Source organism: Wasmannia auropunctata, unplaced genomic scaffold, assembly GCF_000956235.1.
Source record: "Wasmannia auropunctata unplaced genomic scaffold, wasmannia.A_1.0 LD336060.1, whole genome shotgun sequence".
Taxonomy (NCBI): domain Eukaryota; kingdom Metazoa; phylum Arthropoda; class Insecta; order Hymenoptera; family Formicidae; genus Wasmannia; species Wasmannia auropunctata.
Genome location: NW_012026830.1, coordinates 2,480,130 through 2,481,692, shown reverse-complemented (window position 1 = coordinate 2,481,692; position 1,563 = coordinate 2,480,130). Strand labels below are relative to the sequence as shown.

Genomic DNA, 1,563 nt, shown 5'->3' with positions numbered 1-1,563 from the left:
TATTAAATTCATTGGCGGAAGAAAAGCTTATAGTTGTGATGTTATATACTATTCAGTTTAGAGTTGTTTTTTAAGACAGATAAATATATGGTGCGCGATTTACTTGAACTGAAAATTAAAATATTCACATATAAATATTATTAAAATATTAATATCCGTTTTGATCTTGTTAATGTTTCTTCATTTTAAACATTCCATGATTCGATTTATGATTACATATATAATCATATGTTATGTGTCTTAAATTTTGTTACGACATTTCCATTTAAAATTTAATTTTACATGTATTATATCATCATACAAAGTTACTGTTTTTCTATAGGTTCGTGGTGATCTAAGCACATTCTGTTGGGTACAAAACAATCGATGCGTCGAATATCGACATGAAGATTTAGTACATGTGGTTTATTCATCACTCAATTTCAAAGATGTAATGATTGCAACTGGCAAATTGGTATTTAATCAAACGATTTCACAATATCGGTTGTTTCAAGACATGCCCTTAGGACTGGAATACGTAGGATTCGATGCCAACGGGCAACGAGTAATGGGACTTCGTGACACTGAGTATAAATAATATTCCAAAAAATAATATTAATGTTGCGTAATATCATAAAATTTAAATTAAATTTAAATTTAAATTATTTCTTTTAGTTGTATAGCAAATGTTGTTGTAAAAGATAAAGACTTCTTTTGGAAAATACCCGATACTTGGACATTCGAAGAGGCAGCGACGATCCCATGTGCTTACAGCACAGTTTATTTAGCTCTATACATTTATGGGAAAATGAAGAAAGGCGATAAAATACTTATACATTCCGGTACTGGCGGTATCGGACAAGCAGCTATTCATCTCGCTCTCAAAGAAGGATGCGAAGTGTTCACTACAGTGGGCACAAGTGACAAACAAAACTTTATTAAGCAAACGTTTCCGACTATTTTGGATGAACATATTGGAAATTCTCGAGATACGAGTTTTGAACAAATGATAATGCAGCAAACGAAAGGTCGCGGCGTTGACATAGTTTTAAATTCATTGGCGGAAGAAAAATTACTCGCGTCTGTTCGTTGTTTGGCACAAAATGGTCATTTTTTGGAGATCGGTAAATTTGATCTTGTTTCTAATAATCCTTTAGATATGTTCGCATTTCAGAAGGGTATTACCTTTCATGGAATTCATCTTGATAATATGGTCATCGGTGATCACAAGTATAGGCCTCTATTGTCAAAAATGCTATCCGATGGTCTTAATAATGGAACTGTCAAACCACTTAAAGTGAAAATTTTTCCAAAAACAGATATCGAAGAAGCTTTTAGATATATGGCAAGTGGAAAACATATGGGAAAGGTATGTTGTAACTGATTGTAGCAGAAAAAGTTATTATAAGTCATCAATTAATAAGTCTGTTTCACATGTTTATTTTTAATATATAATTATTTCAGATAATTATAAGTATTCAGGAACAAGATAAACCTTTAAACAATTACATTTTCGCATATCCTCGCTATTATTGTCTCAAAGATCGGAAGAGCACACGTCTGAACTCCAGTCACTTAGGCATC

General features: G+C 32.1%; 1 protein-coding gene across 1 annotated transcript in view; it reads left to right on the top strand.

Moving 5' to 3' along the window:
- The first annotated feature begins 301 nt into the window (after positions 1 to 301).
- LOC105450626 (fatty acid synthase-like) overlaps positions 302 to 1,563 on the top strand; it is a 5,447-nt gene continuing 4,185 nt past the window's right edge. Inside the window, exons 1-3 of the mRNA XM_011690559.1 lie at positions 302 to 567; positions 655 to 1,348; positions 1,444 to 1,558. Of these exons, the coding sequence (XP_011688861.1) occupies positions 434 to 567; positions 655 to 1,348; positions 1,444 to 1,558 (943 nt within the window). The 5' untranslated portion in view covers positions 302 to 433. The remainder of the gene's footprint in view (positions 568 to 654; positions 1,349 to 1,443; positions 1,559 to 1,563) is intronic.